The 19,208-nt window shown below is 37.5% G+C and overlaps 3 protein-coding genes across 4 annotated transcripts; 2 read left to right on the top strand and 1 right to left on the bottom strand.

Annotated features, from left to right (window-relative positions):
- Positions 1–621: 621 nt before the first annotated feature.
- On the top strand, positions 622–5,007 carry LOC103979464 (uncharacterized). 2 transcript variants are annotated; one of them, XM_009395623.3, is made up of 6 exons: positions 622–797; positions 1,930–1,980; positions 2,070–2,142; positions 2,870–2,910; positions 4,661–4,720; positions 4,807–5,007. In XM_009395623.3, the coding sequence occupies exons 1-6, from the start codon at positions 732–734 to the stop codon at positions 4,864–4,866; spliced, it is 351 nt and encodes a 116-aa protein (XP_009393898.1). In that variant the 5' UTR covers positions 622–731; the 3' UTR covers positions 4,867–5,007. The 2 variants fall into 2 exon arrangements, with proteins under 2 accessions (XP_009393898.1, XP_009393899.1); XM_009395624.3 differs by having other exon boundaries at positions 640–797; positions 2,073–2,142.
- Positions 5,008–7,482: 2,475 nt separating this feature from the next.
- LOC135607844 (calcium/calmodulin-dependent serine/threonine-protein kinase 1-like) lies at positions 7,483–14,687 on the top strand. The gene is made up of 11 exons (XM_065099983.1): positions 7,483–9,412; positions 10,366–10,496; positions 10,851–10,892; positions 11,011–11,119; positions 11,272–11,350; positions 11,454–11,750; positions 11,832–11,944; positions 13,517–13,624; positions 13,696–13,758; positions 13,854–14,021; positions 14,218–14,687. The coding sequence occupies exons 1-11, from the start codon at positions 8,927–8,929 to the stop codon at positions 14,353–14,355; spliced, it is 1,734 nt and encodes a 577-aa protein (XP_064956055.1). The 5' UTR covers positions 7,483–8,926; the 3' UTR covers positions 14,356–14,687.
- Positions 14,688–15,521: 834 nt separating this feature from the next.
- LOC135607845 (F-box protein At2g32560-like) lies at positions 15,522–19,109 on the bottom strand. The gene is made up of 6 exons (XM_065099984.1): positions 18,902–19,109; positions 17,928–18,815; positions 17,526–17,605; positions 17,148–17,326; positions 16,867–16,941; positions 15,522–15,973 (listed from the first exon to the last, which is right to left on the bottom strand). The coding sequence occupies exons 2-6, from the start codon at positions 18,603–18,605 to the stop codon at positions 15,786–15,788; spliced, it is 1,200 nt and encodes a 399-aa protein (XP_064956056.1). The 5' UTR covers positions 18,606–18,815; positions 18,902–19,109; the 3' UTR covers positions 15,522–15,785.
- Between the last annotated feature and the right edge of the window lie 99 nt (positions 19,110–19,208).

Raw genomic sequence — 19,208 nt, 5'->3', positions numbered from 1 at the left:
ATTTATCTATCAATTTTATTTGACCCAAACTATTGACAAAAATATCTAAGCTGAAGTTATAAATCCTCAACCCTTTGAGAATATAAGCATTCGATACTAACGATGTACCACTTAAAGTATATAAAAAAAATGATGTGGATGAATTGTCGATCCCCAAAAGTAATGCTTATGATTAGAATTACTTTCAATAGGTTTAATACAAAATTAATGGATTATATGTCATCAATTCATGTTAAAAAAATTAAAATAGCTAAATCATTTTTTTAATATAATTTTTGATTAATTACGTTACACCTTTTTTTAACCCTTCCTTTTCACTACACTTAGCCTCTTTTCCTTTTTTTTTTCTCTTTGCTATTTATCATCTTTTTTTATCTTACAAAAAACTATTTTTAATAATTGTATCACTCCATTAGTTGTTTTAACATTATTATGTTGATAACAATAATTACACATCTATTAATCTTTTTAGTTTTGCAAGAATATATATATATATATATATATATATATATATATATATATATATATATATATATATATATATATATATATATATATATATATATTGTAAGTCACGCGCCGACGATTTGGGCCGGGCCGGTCGGGTTCAATCTGAAATCGGACCAGAGACTGCTTTCGGTAGCAGGAAAGCTTGCTTCGATCGCTTTGTTAACCGCAGCCGAGGTAAGACCGGAAGGAAGTAGAAGCAAGAAGGGGGCTCCCTCCAAGCCATGGACGAGCAAGAGTTCCGACGCCTTCTCGACCTCTTCCCCGTCGTCCGATCTCGGAATTACTGCGTAATTCTTCCAATCCCCGTCCATCGTCGTCTTCTCTGTTTGTTTTCGTATCAAATGTTTGCGTTAGGAGGGCGTCGAATTCAGCAAACTTCTAGGGTTTATGTGTCGTGGTGTGTGGAATGAACTGTTTCTTCCTTCGATTGAGTCTTTGTTCTTCCACAGTGTTCCCCCTTTTGATTTTTTTTCTTTATGTAGATATATTGACCTAAAACTTGCATCATTATCTTTAGATTGTACTGAAGATGAACTTAGCACGACTGACGGTCCTTTTGTGTCCTTGATGCGTAGATCACAGTCGGCCCTTTGTTCCTAGACGGAGTGATGCTTTGTAGTTAGTTCACTAAAAGATGAAAGTTTCTGAGCCATTCGCATGTTGAATAAGAATGTACGGATGACTAAACGGGGTGAATGTGAGAACCAAATAGTAGTCTTTAACTATTTTATTGCTTGCTGTACTGAAATTCCACTGGGTTAATTTAATACTTCCTGCAACTTCGAGTGTGGCAAATCTCTTCTGAAAGGTGCAATTTCATCTATGTTGATAACGATCTTAAATATCCAGTGGATTAACTACGGTTGATATACATGAAGCACAGTAAAAAACATGAACTTTTGTGTGTGATTTGAGTATTCCTTTTTACAATTTATATGATATTCGATTAGTTGATACACTATACAAAGTTGAAATGTGTGCAAGAGAATTTATGGGTTCTTGAAATTGCAAGAAGCAGTCACCATCTTAGCATATCCTCTTGACTGATTTTGGTGAAATCCTTGGAAAATTGTTTCTTTAGGTGGTCATCCTTTGAGGTTTAGAGGAGTCTTTCTGCACAATGCAGTAGGCATTATTGTTTTGCAGAAACTTTGAGTGTCATGCGAGATAGTGCTTGTCGTAGTTCACCCCCTCTGTCATAGCTTTGCAAATGAAAGTTTCAAGTTCACTGATGAAGTGGTTCCTTTTAGCATTTGATGGACAGCATTAAGAAACTTATATACGAGATGCAGTTACATTTGCCAACTGCATAAAAAGATAAATTATTCAGTGATGTCCTGATTATTAGCTTGTCTAGTTTATATTTTAAGTGCCTCTCTTTGTTATCCTGTCATTTTTATGCAATGAACACTCTTTCAGGCCGCATCTGAATCATCAAGAGGAACTACTTCACATTCATCACAAGATGAGGTATGGTATTATATTCCTTTTGGTTGATCAATGTTTATGGTTAACCAATGACTATAAGACTAACATCACTGGCATTGAACTTCTTGAAGCAGGTAACCGAATGGAAAAATGCTTGGAATCAAATGGATGAGAAAGATGGTTCATCAGAAACTGAAAACGATGGTATGTCATAGTTAACTATGAAGCATACTTGGATATGTTACTTCTGTTAAAATAAAGCAATATGTTATTTGTCTGTTATAAGATAATAGACTGTTTGTTTTCTTGTAAGGTTGGCAGGTTCTTCCATATATTCAGAAAATGTATGCAAGAAAATGTGGTTATACCAGTAACTATGAAGCATACATGCATATAAATTTATGCAAGAAAATAGAAGCATACTTGCATATATTCGGAAAATGTCTCATCAGCAACAATGTCTGGGCAACAAAGATCCTGTCCCTCCTTGCCCTGCGCATCAGGCGATATTGATGCATCTTCATTTATTGCAGCTAGAGCAGAATATCTTTATACCTTTTTTATTTTCTCCTGAGAATCTGCAACTGAATGACCAGGGAGCTAAAAGAAGCCTTGGCAATCTTTTTAAGATCACTATTACCTGATGCAGCCTGCAATGATGACAAATTAAGTGTTTTTGTATATAATAATAATAATAATTATTATTATTATTTGCAGATCTATAAATGACACAAATTACATAATAATTTGGCATTTCATCGATTTCTTGAAGCTACTCTGGATCCTATTACATGTTTTAAATTATCTGAGGTTGCAAACAAAGAAAAACTTGTTAAATGCTACTTACTAAAAGCAACAAGGGTAGAATAGCAGTCAATCTATGTCAGCATTGCTTGCTGCGAGTGGATGCTGATTAATTGGCTATTTGCAGATCCATTTTGGCAGAAGCTAAGGTTGGCTGCTGAAAGAAAGGTATGGTCATCTTTCTTATTTCTTCAAATATCTACTGCTCAAGGTAACATTTGTTGACAATCATGCCATATAACTTGTATGGTCTAAAATTTATTGTACTATCAGTTTTGTCACATTGGTCCATATCATGGTATCCTTGTTCATGATAGAATGAACAGACAAACTATTTAATCCTTGTATTGATATTTATGATTTGCAGGCCATAGTCATAGAGTCCTAATGAAATTGACAGACATCCCATCTGTGTGTCAGTTACTGCTATATTATTTGTTGGATGAAGATTGTTTATGAAGTGAACACCCATCTGATGGGGCTTTAGATGTGCTCTAACATTTTTGGAGTCATAATTTTAATGTTGATCTGGAGAATTGTCTGGCCATGCTGAAACTTCATAACAATTTCTGTTCAGCTTTATGTCGAATCTAGACGTGTTTAGTTGATTGATATCTAAGGTTTTTAATAATTAGTGTTTTTGTTACTAAGATATTTTTTGGACTAGCACCAGATTTGTTTCATTACCTGGTTTGTGTCGGTCAGTGGAGACTTGGGCACTTTAAGCTTAGCACACGCTGTTCAGTCTGCTATTTAGTCAGAGCATAACTTATAATATTTATAAGAGCCACCTCCACCATGCCAACCCTTGTAACTATTGAGCTTGGAACAATTTCTTACGAGGTAGTCAGCACCAGATTAGTCAATATCCCATATTTTTGTTTGATAAGTTTAGGGCATATGATAAAAGAAGGCAGTTAAACCAAAATAAAAACTAATAAATTCTCCATCAGTCCATTTGTTGACTGTAGATGTATGAATCTTAATTTACTGATTGGCTTAATTTACTAATTTAATCCATCAGTCCAAAATAAAAACTAATATTTTGGCTTAAAATAAGATTTTAGCAACACTAAGTTTGATATCAGCAGAAATAATTGTTTAAAATTTTAGGATGAGCTGATCTGCATGACCCTGGTACTTTTGACTATCCCAGTTATACGATCTTGGCGTAGTAGACATACAATTTTGGCTGATCCCGGTAGGTTCCATTGGTCTCTACTGATCCTTCAAGAATTATACATATTTCTGGAAGAGAATATCTAAGTGGTGTTTGATATGTAAAACAAGAAATTAAGAATAAAAGATAACTGAAATTTAAATACCAAAAGTAATAATTTATTATGAATTTGTTACCCCTTTGACCCTTCATTTACTGAAAACTAAATCTTCTACGAGACACTGTTTGTCATGTAGATGATTTGTAAGCAATTTAAAGCTCCAGCAAACTCTTAAATCCAGATAGTCCTTGCACCATAAGGCCTATATCAAAATCCCCTTAAAATAATGGAGGCCTAAGTTTTGATTAAAACAAACAAGCATCACAAATGTTTGAAGTCTTATTTGATAAAGAAGATGCCACATATGAGGCTTAAACTTCTGAAGTGTTTTATTGGCTAATTTAATTTGTTGTGAATAAAGCCTTGCCACGGTGTGGCATCTGGAAATTTTGAACAAATCAGTGTAGCTTTAGATCAAAAGTGAACTGTAGGAAAATATAATCACAGCTGAAGAACCAAAACGACAAGCTTACTTTCAACCGATCAGGTGACAAATGGTCTATGTCCATCATTGGTTTGAGTTTATAGAGAAAACTCATACTTCGACTCTATGATCTAACCAAATCAGTGCTTAAACTGCTCATCAGATGCTCATTTCTCTGATTAGCACATGATTGAAATTCTTCTGGTCGATACAGATGGGGGCAGCAAAGGCAGAGAAGTTTTGCGAGGCATTTCGAATGGCCCATGAGAAACTAGTACAATTTATCCTCTTATTCCCCATCATTTTGTTTTCTTCTCGCTGCTGCGATCTCTTGACATAGATGTTTCTCTTGTATCTCAGGTGTACAAAGAACTGAGTTCTGATGCTGCTCAGAGGTTTGTTGATTACGATGGCCTCTGAAGTATTCAATGTCTCCGAGACCTTTAGTTTTATCTAGTTAAACATGAACAGCACGTCAAAACAAGACTTTGTGGTTCCTACAACTAGGTGCTGTGGTTTGTGCTTTTTGATTTATCAAAGCCTACCCATTCATTTGTTGCATGAGCTGATCTCATTTTTAGTGCCTTAGCATGTTAATATTTTGGTGGTTGTGATAATGCATCGATTGAAACAGTCTGCAGGGTGTCGAACATGGGTATTTTGCATCTTGAATTTTGCAGGATTCTGGGACTGTTGGAGACCTTCAAAATGTTAAACTTAAATTAATTTCACATACAGTATATGTTCTTTAATTATATAGAAAGATGAACACCTCCAACATTAGATGAGTCGGAGAATGTCCTTGAGAAATATTTGATATTTTAACTGAAATCTCTGTTTTTTCTTTTTACCTATTTACCATGTAGCAAAAAGTCATTTGGTTTTCACCCTTCCAGAATGACATGGATAATGATCAAACTTTTAGATCTGTAAAGAGCAATCTCGTTGGGTAATCTCAGATGCAATCAAATCAACTGATTCGGCTACAATAGAATTGTCCTAAATGCATATGGTTGTCATTCTGATATCTACTTGCAGATCCTTTTAAGATAGAAACAAGCCAACATTTCAAGTCAGATTTTGTTGCTGAAACATCCTTTTCAACATCTTGTCACTGTAAACAAATTGTCTTCCAAGTGCTTGTCCAAGTATATGAGTAAGGTGATTTTGTTGCTGGAACATCCTTTTCAACATCTTTTCACTGTAATCAATTTGTATTCCAAGTGCTTGTCCAAGTTATGAGTTGGTGGATCACTGATGAGCCAAAGATACCACTACAAAATGATCATTCTACGGTCAAAAATGAAGCAAAAGTGAGCACCTGAAAGGATGAACACCAGAGTGAAAAGTAAAAGGTAAAAAAAAGTAAAAAAGAGACTGACCAATCTCTTGACTTGATGAGGCAGCATCAGGTACCTATGTCTCTTTTTCACAGTCTAAGAAATCATCTCAAGCAAACCAGAGTGACTGACTGATTGACACTGCAGTAACAAAACAGTGACCAATGAACCATTTCAAGCCATGGCCATGAGTTGATGCTTCCTTCCATGCCAATGAGTTCTGATGTAACCACAGTATTACATTCATTCTCAGCCAGGCTGCTGAGGACCAGCAGCTGCAATTTTAATGATGCATGTGCCCCATAGAGCTCTTAAAGTCTGTTGGATGGCCAGTCATGGAGCCACCACCATTAGTCCTGTAATAGCATCTTTTAAGTCTGTCATGTTCACTGACACTGTATAATACGCATGTTTCGTTTGACCTTAACGTCTATGGGACAGTCGTCGGTGTCTCATTGGCCACCGCTGGTTGACTTTATGATGTGCTTATTAATACAAGATAAATATATTTGTTGGATTCTCCTTAGAATCGAGATTGTTTGTTTGATGTGTTTCAGCTTCATCCGCAATGTGAATAAGATCTCAGCACACCCTCCTCCTTGATATTGGTCTGTCTTTGACCAATGTATGAGCTCCTACACCTTGAGTGGTGCACCCCAACAAATTTAAGATGTGACAGTGACTCCTCTCCACCGAGGGAGCACCACTGCCCAGAACAACAAATGCTTTGGGCTAACCTATGCTATTTTGCTGGTCAAATGGTACATAGAAAAGGAGAAGAAAATACAGATAGATGCTTTTTATTAGGAATTCCAAGTGCATGTAGCCAAGAAGAGTTCTGAGATACGACGGTCCAAATGTTTACATGTTACATACATCATGACCATCATAAAAGTGGAGCCCAATCGAATTGTTTTAGTCGAGGAGACGTAAGACAACTAATTATGAATTAACATTTAACTCTTATGGATGTATCACAGAGGCCTTCCTTCTTAATCATCGTATTGGTCTGATAATTCTGGATTATTATTCAGAGAAAAGATCAAAATAATTCGATATAAAAAGTAAAATTCCTTTGATTAATTCAAACTCGTACCTAAGATTTTGCATGCATTCTCTCACACAAATCCGAATAATTTTTCTAAACCTCTCTAGTCCTAAAAAATCTAAGAATATCTGAAGTTTTTTTTAAAAAAATCAAAATCTTGAAATATATAAGATATTATGGAACAAATAAATTTTAATATGTAAATATAAATTTTTTTAATATAAAATTATGTAAATATATTTTGATGAATTGCCTTGCAATGGCATGAAAAAGAAAGTATCTGTTCTTCATGTTACTCCATGTTCCCAAAGCTTTTATTTTATTTTGGCCCAGCTACTTTAGTTTCTAGTGGTTGCTTCCTTTTGTACCATTCCCTTTCTTTACTGGCTTTATTCCAATACATAATACATTGTCTTTGATCTTCCCCATGACATTATCTCTGGGTGGGGGCTCCCTCCCCCCTCCCCCCTACACAACCCAGTTGAAGAATTAATGTAGGGAAGCAAGGCTCTGACACATTCCACTTCATGAATTCTTGAAAGCAGGGGAAGCTACTGTGCTTGGCTTGCCTTAGTAATCCCATCTGCATAAAGTTCTCTTTGCCCAAGGCCACCAGGTTACTGGCACCATCTTTTTTTTTGATGATCTGTTCTGCTACCCAAGAAAACCTCTGGATTCTGAGAGAGGCTTGAGATTGTTTTGTTTGCATCCCAATTATTGCATCAACCAGTAGCCTCACATTATAAACCAAATGATTACCTAAATCATCACACAATTTCAACCTCCTTGCATGATTTGAACTTGCTGAGTGGCCACATGAGGAGAGTTCATCCAATTTCTTGTTCTCTGAGCTGTTCTGTGCTGAAGATCTGATATGACTTCATTTAGAAGTTGATCCATCTTAAACTTGTTAGGAGTCTCATATATGGATGTCTGAGTAGAAGCAGCTCAATCAAAAAGGGTCCACAGTCAACCACATGATAAAAACTTGTTGTCTTTTGATGATGTGTGAGTTAGATTGGAAATATATGGGAATTCTTATGATCTGGAATCTGGGCAAGTCCAACAAACATTTATCCTCCTCAATCATTCATCACATATGTAGAATTTGTTTTTTTGTGATTCATTTTTTTCAAAATATTAGGTTTTTGGAGAATGAGCACAGTCTCCAATTTGCTCCTCTTTCATGAGCAGATCAGGCACCAGCAAGCTTAAACCTTGGAGAGAGAGGCTGAGGTTTGAAGAGGGTAAATATGCCTGCAAGCAGAGATTTTACCTGATCAGGAGGATCAAAACTCTGATGTGGGTAGAACCCAAAGCTTAAGCTTCCTGAACAAGTCAAGCTTCCATAAATGCTGAAGCCGAAGGTGGACAGGAAATTAGGGGGAGCAATAGATGAATAGGACAGGCTGTGAGTGAGACATAATCCCACACTAGTAATGTTTGATGAGGCATTTCCTTCCTAATGACAAAGAACAGATGCCACCATCCCCAAAGGAGAGCTGAAAAAGCGAAAGCAGGGGGATTCCTTTGCCTCCTTTCCCCCTCGCGTTCTCTCTCTTGTGCCATTCCTGCCCTCTTCTCCCACCCTCTGTTCGGCATCTTCCGCCTTCTTTCTCCTTTGCAATTCCTGAGGATATTGAAATCTTATTTCTGCCTCTTGTACATTTGAAAGTTTCCTCCTTTTTCCTCTCCAATCCTAAAAATCGAATCTTTTTCCTCGTATTTCTTCCTTTCTGCTCAGCACTCTAAAAAATTTGATCTTTTTTCCCCCCCTCCTCCTCCTCACGTTACTTCTCCGGTAATCCTTTTTTGCTTGAATCTCACTCTTCGCTTTAGCACTAGCAGTCACGTCGGGGTTAGATTTGTTCAGAGTCATCTTTTACGCACCACGGTTCATGGTCTTTTGTGCGCTTGGATTCCTGGTTCTTGTTCCGAAGAGATGTTCTACTGAGTGATGATGATACTTCAGTTTCCGACTCTTCTCCACCTTTAGGTGTTCCGTTTCTTTGGATCTTCAAATTGGAACTCGAATCCGAGGTTCGATCTTTTCGAAGTTTGGATCTTTTCCTCTTGCTGGGTTTTGGTCTCCATGGGACTCTGCCATGGGAAACAAATCCAAAGCCCTCAAATCCAACAAGAAGAGATCCCGCCGGTCCCCGGCGTTGAGGTGCCTGCAGCGGTTCCGGGGACCCCGAAGCAGCCAAAGTTCCCCTTCTACAGTCCAAGCCCCCTTCCGAGCTCTTACAAGGACTCGCCGGCCAATTCGAGCGTGAAGTCGACGCCGCTGCGGTTCCTCAAGCGGCCGTTCCCTCCTCCGTCGCCCGCGAAGCACATCAAGGCTCTGCTAGCTCGTAGGCATGGTTCGGTTAAGCCAAACGAGGCATCGATCCCCGAGGGGAGCGAGGTCGAGCTGGGATTGGACAAAAACTTTGGGTTCTTGAAGCAGATCTTCTCAAAATTTGAGCTTGGGGAGGAGGTTGGGCGTGGGCATTTCGGGTACACTTGCACTGCTAAGGCGAAGAAGGGAGACATGAAGGGAGAGGAGGTGGCCGTCAAGGTCATTCCCAAGGCAAAGGTTGGTGTTTTGTGATAGTTGATGGGTGTCTATCATCCTCTCTTCTAGTTTGAAACCTTCTGTATCCTCGACGTTTTTGTAGAGTTCATCATATGTCTTGCCATGTTTCACATAACCCTTACATCATGTGTTTCATGCCTTTTCATGGTACTTTCTATTGGTTGATTGATATGTGAAGGTCAACACGACCCATTTCATTTTTCTTTTCCTGTCTTTTCCAAGTGTAGAGATAAGTCAAAAGGTTCCCTGTAAACTTCATAGCATATTGTCATTGTCTTTGTAAAATACCCATAAAGGTGCTGCTTCTGTTTTGTGACTTTCTTTGATATGCACTATGCTTGAATTTTTATTCTTGTACTATGATAATGGATTCTGTCTAGATTCATATGATCCTTTTCTTTTCATTTGGTGCAATTCATGTCTGTACACTTGTTTGCTTCATGCTATCAATTTTAATAGGTGCCCATGAATGCTTAGTGATATCATTAGGGGGTCACAATGTATAATGAAAAGCAAGTGTTGTACTCACCATCATATTTATTTTCTGGTTTTCTAAATGATATTAATCATTTGATGTAATTATTCTTTTTTCTATCTATTATCACCTGGCTAGATAGGTCCGGTAACGCAGAATGCTTAAGCCTGAGTTGCTAGTATGAAGCCCATCTAACCTTATATATATAATAAATGCAACCCGCCATGGGGGTCTGATCAGGACATCACTTCTGAAGATTACCAGATTAAATGGCCAAGTATTAATTCTTTTTGTTTTAAGCATATATAGACCACCATACAGTAATATGTCATGATGTTTTGTGCTCTGTGGTGATCATGCATCTTTTATTTCATATATAATAAATGTTAACTTCCATTGAATTTATATATATACATATTATTTATTTATTTATATATATAGGACACACAAATTTTCTGAGTCTGTAAATACTTTGCAGATGACAACTGCTATTGCTATCGAAGATGTGCGTAGAGAAGTGAGAATATTACGTTCTCTCACGGGACATAAGAATCTAGTTCAGTTCTACGATGCATATGAGGATGAAGATAATGCGTATATTGTGATGGAGTAAGTTCAAGCTGCTTTTCAAGTTGCTTTGAAGTTTTACCGACAAATTTGTTCATATGGTTGTGGAAACCACAGGAAGATGAATTTTCATGAGCACTTTAAATTTCTGAAATTTTTTCTTTGACATATGTGGGTAGCAGTTTTATGAGGACTTAATTTGTTGTTCCTGATATTTGTTTAACTGTTCAATACTAATAGTTTTAGATTTTATGAGTGAAGAAGTTATCACTTAGACTAGCGATATTTATATTGTCATAAATAATTAGATCATTTAGCAATTAAAAGTTTACTTAGGCATGCTGACTTGACATATGTAATGTTCTAATGTTCTAACGTTGACTTTACTTGAAACAGGTTATGCAAAGGTGGTGAATTACTAGAAAGGATTCTCTCGAGGTACCTCTATACCTAGAACTGCATCTGTCAATTTTCTAAGGATGTTGGTGATAAGATGATATCTTCCTCATATTCTGACCAAATTATTGTTTAGTAATAATCTTTTTTTAATTTTTAGGGGTGGGAAGTATTCGGAAGAAGATGCAAAAGCTGTCATTGTTCAGATTTTGAGTGTCGTAGCTTTCTGTCATCTTCAAGGTGTTGTTCACCGAGATCTCAAGCCAGAGGTAGTTGCTATCATCAAACTGAAATTTAAAGAATATTCGTATTCGTGTGGTGAAAGATATGCAGAGAACGGTTACGTGATGTATTTGTTATTGTTTAGAGTTTGAGCTCGCTTCGTATTATCTTGGTAACTCATGTTATTTGGTTGGTATAGAATTTTCTTTTTGCAACAAAGGATGAGAAGTCTACCTTAAAGGCCATAGATTTTGGCTTGTCTGACTTGGTTAAGCCAGGTTTGTCTAATAAAATGATTCTTGCTAGCTGATAATTCTTTTCTTCAATGTTTATCTTTTTTTGGTCGGCACAATAATGATGTTAACATCACTTATACTACAGACGAGAGATTGAATGATATTGTTGGAAGTGCATATTATGTTGCTCCTGAAGTTCTTCATAGATCTTATGGAACAGAGGCAGACATGTGGAGTATTGGTGTAATTGCATATATTTTACTCTGCGGAAGCCGCCCTTTTTGGGCCCGCACGGAGTCAGGTATATTTCGAGCTGTTTTGAAGGCAGAACCAACTTTTGATGAAGCTCCATGGCCTTCTCTGTCATCTCAAGCCAAAGATTTTGTTAAAAAGTTGCTGAATAAGGACTACCGCAAGAGAATGACTGCTGCACAGGCCCTTTGTGAGTTTCTCGTTACCTTATTATGGTCAACAAAATGGAATTAGCCAATCGATAACTGGAAATCTGATTTACTGATCTCAGGTCATCCTTGGCTACGGAATTTTGAAGAAGTCAAGATTCCTCAGGATATTATAGTCTATAAGCTTGTAAAGGCTTATATATGTTCTTCTTCTCTAAGGAAATCAGCATTAAGGGTATGCTCCCTCTTCTTAGAGGAGAATGACTAAATAGATCTGACTTTCTATCTTCCCTGCCTTATATTGCTATATGCTTATCGTTCGTTGTTGTCTGCCATTTAGTTTCTAAGGTTTTATTGATAACATTTCTATGAGGCTATTTTGAAATGACAACTTTTCTTTTGTATTGTAGATTTTGGACCAGCAAGGTATCTTGCATATTCTATCGATTATATAATACTATCTTAATGTTTGTTTAATAGTTTCTACATATTATTAAGATAAATGAACCATGTGTTGAACAATTCAGAAGCAAGCCTTTATGAGTACCATGAATTTTTGTAGTCATTATCAAATTTAATATATTAGAGTGAAATCTACTTAACAAGATAGACACATAGAATTCATCAAGTCAGTGAATCTTGGAATTCCATCTCTTCGATAGGAACTTACATCTAAAGCGAAGGTTAAGGCTGTTGACTAGGGTACCCAATTATGGAAACTACATTCTTACATGTTACGTGGAAGGTTAAAGCTGTGTACATTGACATTACCAAACCTTGGATTTGTGGAAGTCTCATGCTTGTGATCCAAATTTATGCTGTCATAGGTAGGAACCTAGGTGCTTGTCAAGCCGTTAATTATGATGAAGTTACACAAGTTACCAGATACAGGACCAAATTCTAAGTGCTGGAAAATGGTACAGGTAAAAGATACATCTACTTTTGCATGTCTTAAGGTTAGATGAGAATATAAGAATGTTCTTCGTGAGTATTCAAGAGAGCTGTCAGGACTAGTCATTTTTGTGCGCTTTAGAGGATAACAGGATCAAGATACGAGTCACGTGGTCTGTAGATTTTTTTTAATATAATTTAACTAGTTTCATTCCACCTTAAACCAAAATATCATTATGACCTTAATTTGTAGAATTGCCTTGATTCCATTCTCCATCACATACTAGATTCCCTTTTTCTGTTGTATTAAAATATTATAAAAAATTCTTATTTCCCATACGGCTTTAAACTTTCACTGGGCTAATTACCACATTTTGGACTGAATCAAGCTTGAGACAATTGTCATCCTAACAATGTCTGTGTTGTTTTATTAAAACTTATATCTTGATGTTCATGTAATTTAATTTTGATTTGACCGGTCTAAGACTAATTGGAACATGGATGCTGCAATTTTCGCTACTCCGATCTAGCATGTGACAGCTATCTTCCATTTCCCTCTACATTATCTCTCATTCTGTTTGGTCTGAGCTATACAGACCCATGCCAAGTGTCATTATGTCGACCTGTATCGGTACCATTCTGGTCCAAATGTTTTCTATCTAAATATTCAAATGTGCATATCATTCGATACCACAAAAGAAAACCCACTACACATACACTTGCAAATAGTACATAAACCTCAATATGTTCTTTTTAATATATTTCTTTATGCTTATATTGGAATGCATGATTTTTATTTTTCTCGAAGTTTCCATGTGTTTGTCTACGTCCCACATCTTGCTGTCTGTCATTCTAAAGGGTATACGAAAAAAGAACTGTTTTTCTCTATATCTATAAATTGTTTTGTATATGACAGGCTCTTGCCAAGACCTTGACAGTAGATCAGCTCTATTACCTTCAAGAACAGTTTGCTTTGTTAGGACCGAACAAGAGTGGTTATATCTCTCTTCAAAACTTAAAGACGGTTAGTCCAACATTTTGAAATGAACACAATTTTTTCTACCATGAATCTTTATTTTTATCTTCATTTTGCAGGCCTTGTCACGAAACTCAACAGATACAATGAAGGACTCGAGAGTTCTAGATTTTGCAAACGTGGTATTTTTTCTATGACAGTTCAATTAGCTTAAGAATATTGTTTTGTACAGTGACAAGCCTAATAATTCTTCTGTCATCTGTTCTTTTGGTGTTAGGTGAGTGCTCTCCAATATAGAAAACTAGATTTCGAAGAATTTGCCGCCGCAGCCATAAGTGTGCATCAGATGGAAGTACTGGATACCTGGGAGCAGCATGCTCGTAATGGTTATGAATTCTTTGAGAAGGATGGGAACAGACCTATCATGATTGAGGAACTTGCTTCGGTATGAATCTACTGGCAAAAGATAACCAATATATATCTCTCCTACCTTATTCACATTGAACGCCCACCTCTCTGTTTCCTATAGTGCATCCAAATCCTAATTCATCGACAACCATTTTCTCGAACAATTTAAGTACTGACTCATATTATTCTTTACGACTATCATGTTATAGCTGATAGACGTGCACTTGTACCAGGAACTCGGGCTTAGTCCATCAGTGCCAGTTCATGTTGTTCTCCAGGACTGGATAAGGCATTCCGATGGAAAACTCAGTCTCTTAGGGTTCATCAAACTTCTTCATGGGTTCTCTTCCCGCACAATTCCAAAAGCTTAGTGGCATTCATCAAACACGGAGATATTTTGCAGCAGCATCTGATTGCTTAAAGAGTTGAAGAAAAGTAGACTGAATACCATTTATGCGTGCACGAATCAGGGAGTAGCCAGCGATACCAAGATTGTAGTAGCCTCATTTTAAATTGTCATCTTTTTTGAGATGCTCTTCATTCAGCCATTTTGGTGACTTGTGTATTCATGTTGTCCAGAGGAATGTACAGATAAGAACAGTAACTGTAGAAGGTTGAAGGGAACTGAAGCCTGCTAATGGGGTTCCTAACCTGTAATACTACCTTTTCACTCCCAATAAGATTCTTGCACTGTTGCATGTGATGAGAGATATTGTAATCATTAGTGTCAAACTGTTTTTGTTTTCCAGGTACAGACTCCTTGCATTGATGACAAGCACTGCAATTATATAGTTTGATTTGGAATCTTGATATCAAATTTAATGAGGTGTTGAACAAGTCCACCACTTTGATGATAAGAACTTCGAATTTTTTTGTGGTGGTTAGGTTCTTGTTCAGTGTTCAACCATTGTTCTTTGTCACACTTCAAGAAAACAAGAAATGAAGTGATCTATCTACAAACATCTCAAATACTGATCATTTGCCAACATGGGTTGGAACAGCCGTTTGAACCTATCCAATCTTTATCCTCAAGTTAGAGCTGTCAAATTTGACTCGTCTTCTGGCATTGAACAGTACTGTTTCTTGCATGAAAAGGACTGCCAATCATCAAAGGATCAAGAACAAAATGTAGGTCATTCCAGGCTCCAATCTTGTTGTCCTGTAGGTAAATTGCAATTAGAATTGTGCATGAAATCTGTAATAAACCTAATTAACTAGCTTGCTTTGTTCATGATGGGGATTATAAAGTAGGGAACAGTTGATTGAGCAATCAATTCATTTCTTCTCAGATCAAGGAAGCATGAAATGGAGTTCAGCTCAACAAACTACTTGAATGATATATGGAAGTGCATGCTTTCAAGTGGTGATAACAACAGTCAAAGAATTTAGTATTCCATGAAATGAACAGATTGTTGAGTTGCTGCTGGAACAGAGACCTGCAATATCAAACTCACCTACAACCCCACAAACGAAAAAAAAAAAAAAAAAGAAGAAAGAAAATGTGCGCCTAGAGTTACATGAAACGGCAAAAGAAAGATGAAGTCTAATTATGTAATCTACATTTAATTGCTTATGTTCTAAAATGTGCGCCTAGAGTTACATGAATTAGCTGTGGATTCCCATCAGCGAAATAAAAATATACCTATCTGGCTACTAATTCATCTGTCATCATTGTGAGTTCAGAAACAACTTCAATGCCAAACAAGTTTCATGTGGTTGATAGATCTGGAGCAGGACATAAGAGTTCTTGGTTGCGAGTTAGGCACGCAGGAACCGATACTTCAGCAGGACTCGATAAATTCTATACCAAAACATCTTTTGGCCAAAGCTGCCTCCACTTGGAGATTTCATCTTTGCTTTGGAGTTTTCTGATTCCCCCATAAAATCCATCTGTTTCATTACCTTCTTCCCTGTGAGCCTTTCGGTTAATGGATGCTCGTCTCCACCTTGAACCAGGTGTGTACTGGTTGAATTCTAAGATAACAGTATCTGAAACGTCAAATAAAGATCCATCAAACTTAAGCTACCAGTAGGACTGTAAGCAAAATCATGACTATCTGAAATTTAAGAAGAATAGTTAAAAATATACAAGGCTTGAATTAAATTATGAAAATGTTATAAGTCAATTTTAAAGAATTACTATTCTCGTGTTTTTGTTTCGGTTGGCTGACAGCTAGAATGACAAAATTCAAGAACTTGGCCGACAAAAGCCATTTACCCACACCATAATTCTCAAGTCCCACGCTGGATAATGATAGATCATCTATCATGATAGAAACAATCCAACAAATTGCTAGAGTCTGAATGATGAACACTGTGATATATCTTGGCTTATGTTGCTGGAAGATGGGAAGCCTTGCATGATATCCTTGTTTTTGTAACTTGTACAAAATTTGCAGACAACAAAAATGGTTAATTGAGATGCATCAAGCAGATATGACATCGATTAAGGACAAACAATTGGTGTGTTGTGGTTCTTGTTTGTTTACATTTTTTGTTGAAAGAAAAGTTATTGTGTTCATGAAATGTAATCAGCATTAGTGACATTTCTGTGGTCTCGAAAAGGGAAGTGTTTCAAGAAAGAAGAAATAATAAAAAAGATCAAGATAATCATAGAAAAGAAAACTCTCAGACAAACTTATGCGACTTGAAAAAGCAGTCAAGAAACCACTGTTGATTATGTATTGTGAAGGATGCCAACAAGAGAGAAGCACCCTAAGAGCCTTATAATTTAACACCATAAACTTTTACAGAGTCTTGATGAAAAGTCAAGAACTATGTTCAGTATTTTTCTGATTCAAGGATGGATGATGCATTGCTCCTCTCCTAAGTCTAGGAAGTAATAAGATCTTCCTGAACAACAACAGCTTAAGCACACTTACCACTCAGATGACAATGGCAGAGGAGCTCATTTCCATCACAAGATTCCAAGTGACCTATGACTCCATACCACCAGCCTGCAAAACGCAAGGAGACATTGTTGACATGCTCACCTAAAAATCTTCACTGTATTTCACTTTTTAACATTCAGAAACTGATTCTGTATCAAACTAAATGGAACATGAAAATATAGTTGACCGCCAGAGTAAAATTGTCATCAGAAGATGAGTTAAATAAATGTGTTTCGACTGGAAAGAACGATCAATGTTTCTGAAGCACTCACCATAAGGGAACTCCTTGTTTCTTCTCCACTGAATCTCGATATGATCACCTGCGCGTAAATCACTCAAGCAGTCTGAGATATGAAGATCATAAGCAGGAGTATTAACAGGAGGTGCTCTTAGCCTGTCCCACTGCACTCCCTCCTCCATGATCATCATTCTTCGTCCATGTGGTGGGTACCTAAATTCAGGACAACAGATATGATAAGCCGATACCTGCATACTTTTTTTCTTTTAGCGAGTAAAAGAAGGAAAATTAAAATGAATTTTCTCCTATCGATAATTTTCATTAATATGCAGAATACCAAATGCCACAATTTCTCTTTAACAAAAAGAGTGAACCAAAATTTGCATTTTAAGTAAGGCCAGTCTATGCATACCTTGCATGAAAAGTGTCTGTGCTGCAGTCATAACTAACTTCAGCATCATAGCAAGATAACATAAACCCGACATGCCCATGCTGCGAAGAAGCATTACATTTCTTAGCAACTTAAGATAAAATAGGAAAAGCCATAAATCTTTTGAGAAACACATGAAGATCAAGTCCATGACATGAAACAGGATGGAGAGTATTCCTTTTCTCTTAATAGAGTAATCCCATTATCAGTAAACAATTGATGTTTACTAGCAACTTGGAAATCCAAATGTAACATAAATCTTCTTAACCTATCCTTATAACAAGGTAATGATATGTAACCGAGAAATATTTACAATTCCCATGTATAAGCATGAGGAAACAGATAGTAATGAACATCAAAATTCCCATGTGTCCTGATCAATACCTCACGATTGTAAACCTGAGCTGGGAACCATAATTTGCCGCTCTCGAGTGATCGATACCAAGACATGATGGAGTCATCAGGCAAAGGGCTCTTGTGCTTGTTGCCACTGTCAATCCTAAAATTGAGCCAAGAAATAGGCCACAAACAAGAGAGCACCCCGTTCCACTTCTTGCTCCTGTTGATGTCTGCGGCACCAACTGCAGAGTCCCTTGTCGAAGCTAAATACAACTTCCACTCCCTGCGCGCCGCATTGCCGATCACTCTCCCCCATTTCTCCTTCATGTGCTTCTCCCAGAGATGGTCACTCCTGCACCTCTCTTTCAACGAGCTACAGACAGCTGCCATGTTACACAATCCGGCAGGCGACAACCGCCCGAGAATGCAGTCCAAGGCCAGCTCCGGCAAATCCAAGACCGACATCTCCGCCAGCTCCTCTACATTCTCCACTCTGTGGGTTCGCCCCTTCCCGGGAGACATCAACGACGATGGGAGGGTAAGATTTCCTGCACGAACTGGTCTACACCTCTCGAGCAAAGGCGCCAGAAAAGATAGCACTTCCTGGAACAACAAGATGGAGACCAGTCTCGTCTCACTTGCCCATTGAGGCAGGGGCTCCAGGGGAAGGGACTTGGAGAGGAGGAGGACGAAGGGGAAGAACGACACTAGGAAGAAAAGCATCAGAACGGCGAAAAGACGAGATTTTTAAGGGGGATCAAAGAAAGATACAAGAGAACACCAAATTGCTCGAGAAGCTAATGGTTGCCGTGCAATGCTGACGCCATGAATACTATTAAAGCTTGAGGCCAGAGGAGAGAAGACTTGGGAGCACCAAAGCTAGAAGCTTGGCCAGACCAAGCGCCATGAATTATTTAACACAATGTGAATCAGCTGCAGAAGCAGTCAAGCAGCTAAAGGAGTGAGCTCCAGAATGGAGATATGTAAAAAGAGGAAGATGGAGGTGAGCATGTAGTTACTTCATCAGAGTCCTCCCCATCCCTTTCACTCACTCATTCCCAAGGAGAACCTGAGATCAAAGAGATGATGAGAGAGAGAGAGAGGATTCAAAGAGTGTATGATAATTCTTGGGACATGGAAAAAGCTACTGCAATTGGTTGAGAGGAAGCTCACTTGTTTTGCCTTCTCATGGGGTGTGTGATGTAATACTAGAAGATAAGAAAAAGGCAACCATCAACATGTTTGCGGGACAACATCTGAAATATATTTTACTTTTATTTGATTGTTTATAATGAAGAAAGAAAATAAGTAAATCAAAAGAAAACT

The sequence above is a fragment of the Musa acuminata genome, chromosome BXJ2-3 (assembly GCF_036884655.1).
Source record: "Musa acuminata AAA Group cultivar baxijiao chromosome BXJ2-3, Cavendish_Baxijiao_AAA, whole genome shotgun sequence".
NCBI classification, from domain to species: domain Eukaryota; kingdom Viridiplantae; phylum Streptophyta; class Magnoliopsida; order Zingiberales; family Musaceae; genus Musa; species Musa acuminata.
The sequence above is the reverse complement of the archived record's forward strand: the minus strand, read 5'-3'. Positions and strand labels throughout refer to the sequence as shown.